The sequence below is a fragment of the Octodon degus genome, unplaced genomic scaffold (genome assembly GCF_000260255.1).
Source record: "Octodon degus isolate 3935 unplaced genomic scaffold, OctDeg1.0 scaffold00032, whole genome shotgun sequence".
In the NCBI taxonomy this organism is placed as follows: domain Eukaryota; kingdom Metazoa; phylum Chordata; class Mammalia; order Rodentia; family Octodontidae; genus Octodon; species Octodon degus.
This window is the reverse complement of record NW_004524608.1, coordinates 19,407,073-19,409,531: the sequence shown is the minus strand read 5'-3', so window position 1 is coordinate 19,409,531 and position 2,459 is coordinate 19,407,073. Positions and strand designations below refer to the sequence as shown.

General features: G+C 34.6%; 1 protein-coding gene across 1 annotated transcript in view; it reads left to right on the top strand.

Annotated features, from left to right (window-relative positions):
* Positions 1-2,459, top strand: part of LOC101561489 (aldo-keto reductase family 1 member C1 homolog) — a 23,233-nt gene that overhangs the window by 2,656 nt on the left and 18,118 nt on the right. Inside the window, exon 3 of the mRNA XM_004629918.2 lies at positions 218-334. Coding sequence (XP_004629975.1) covers positions 218-334 — 117 coding nt within the window. The remainder of the gene's footprint in view (positions 1-217; positions 335-2,459) is intronic.

Below are 2,459 nucleotides of genomic sequence, written 5' to 3'. Positions count from 1 at the left end.
TTCCTTTATTCATTATGTTTCCTATTACCAAATGAACATTTAACAGAGTTTACATGAATAGATGAGATATAGAGAAATTCAGGATAGAAACTAAGATATTTCCTCTGTGAGCCTCAGTTTTTAGCCAAATGAAAATTTCTTCAATTTTAGTGAAATGAAATCAGTAACATTAGTTAATGTGTTTATCTATAAAAGTTTTTGTTTTTAACATCTCTAGCTTTGGGGCACCTTCCATCGACCAGAATTGGTTCAATCTTGCTTAGAACGGTCATTGAAAAAACTTCAATTTGACTATGTGGACCTCTATCTTATTCATTTCCCATTGCCCATGAAGGTAGGCAAATTTCAACATCTGTTCTACCTAACTTCAGCTGTTTTCATGGTTGTCAATTTTATGGTTGATGGAATTAGTGTTTTTCTTTTTTTGGGGGGGGTGGAACCAGGAATTGAACGCAGGCCCAGTGCTTGCCAGGCAAGCGCTTTTTCTACTGAGCCATCTCCCTGGTCGCTGGAATTAGGTTTTTATACATTTGTACAAACTTTATATGTTATGTGAACTTTTGAAGTCAACTTATGCAAAAGAATTATTGGACTATTTAAATGAGGAGTTCAAGATACAACCACACTGATGGATGTCAATCTTCAGAAACATTTCTTTTTATGATTCCATGCATGCATTGCTATGAATTCCCTCTGTGTTTTTCAAGTTTCTACTGCACTAGAGATAAATGAGACTTTTATAATGCAAGGCTCATGAATATTGGTACTTTAGAATGACTTAGTATATATTTTTTTATTTTGAAAAACTTTATTTATTTTTCCATAATTTTATTGAGAAATAAATAGTAATGAGACAGCTTCAAATCAAATTGAGGTTCCAATAATTAACACATTGCATGCTCCTTTTCCTGTGGTTATTTGTTATACAAGGTGCAGACATGATATCCTATTTACAAACAGTATTAAAACAAAAGCCTCTATTCCTTGAATTAAGAGAATGTAGCATTATATCTATCCTAACCATTTAATTTTTTATTATTTTATTTTTTGTCATAATTTTATTGATAAACAGATAGAAATGAGACGGTTTCAAATCAAATCGGTAGGGCAGTTTCAATAATTATCACACTGTATACATTCTTCTTAGTGGTTAACTGCTATATAAGAAGTGGACTTGATATTCGATTTACAAACACCATTAGAACAAATCATTCTATTCATTAAGAGAATGTAACTATGTATCCATCCTAACAACTTTGAATACACAGATACAAAATGGACATTCATCTGTATACCCTTTTTTTCTTAAGTTCTGTTATTTGAATATTATTGATGTGTAAACTCAGCAAAATATTCTAAAACAGTCCAGTAGCCCATAATAGTACTGGGGCTTCCATTTAAATGACAATGTCAGAAATTGTTGACCTGAGTCCCCCACAGCTCAACATAACAGCATGGCTTTACCTCTTATATTTTGTTTTTATACTTTCCTATTGGATGGTTAAGACCAAGGTAAAGCAGGACCTATGCAACAAGAGTTGTAGCTTTTGGTTCTGATAAGGTCAGTGAAATCCCCTCAGGATTTATCTTCAGATCCTGTACCTCAGATTGTAGATCCTTTATCAGTGTCAGCCATGTGGATGACTCACGGCCATTGCTTGGCCAATGTGCTCTCTGTGAAAGCCTGAGAGAATGTTTTCACTCCATGTGACGCTCCTTAGACACACTCTACATCATCGATCACTTTCCTCTTGGCCCCATAATCTCCTTGATCAGAAAATTTGGGACACTACCGAATTACATGAAGTCACAGTACAAGTTCTCATATGTCCTGAGGCTTAATTGACCTTAGAAGGCTAGGGCCAAAATGTTGGCTTTCCTTGCAGCCCTCCTTTTTCTCTAATTTTGGTCTACAAACTTAGGTTGTTAACCATCCCGAAGACAAGCTTATTGTTATTATCAAACAACTTAGGCTGTCAAGTTTACCTCACTATCTGTCTGCATATTAAACATCTTAGACATAATATGGAACAGGTATTTTTCATCAAGTACTGATATGTTGAACTTTAAGTACCTAAAGAATATGATAAAAAACGTTTAAAAATTAGAATATATTTTAAAAATAGGCATAAAGAATTATATATCTCTCATGTTTGCACATATGTCCAAATATCTCACCATATACAACCTTGAAACAGGACAGTCCCACAATATACCTTTTCCTGTCTCTTGCTTTCATTCACCACCCCCTACTTCTTGAACATCCACCTACCCGAGAGACATCATAGCAGCAACTGGCATGTCATGACAAACAGCTTATATTCAGAATACCAGAATGACAGGTACTCCAAACAAGAAACTACTATGACAAATTACCATCTGCAGTGCAGTAGGTTAGTTCATAGGTATCTGTATATATAGTTAGTCAGGGTGAGAATCTTTCCAATTAACTGCTAGAT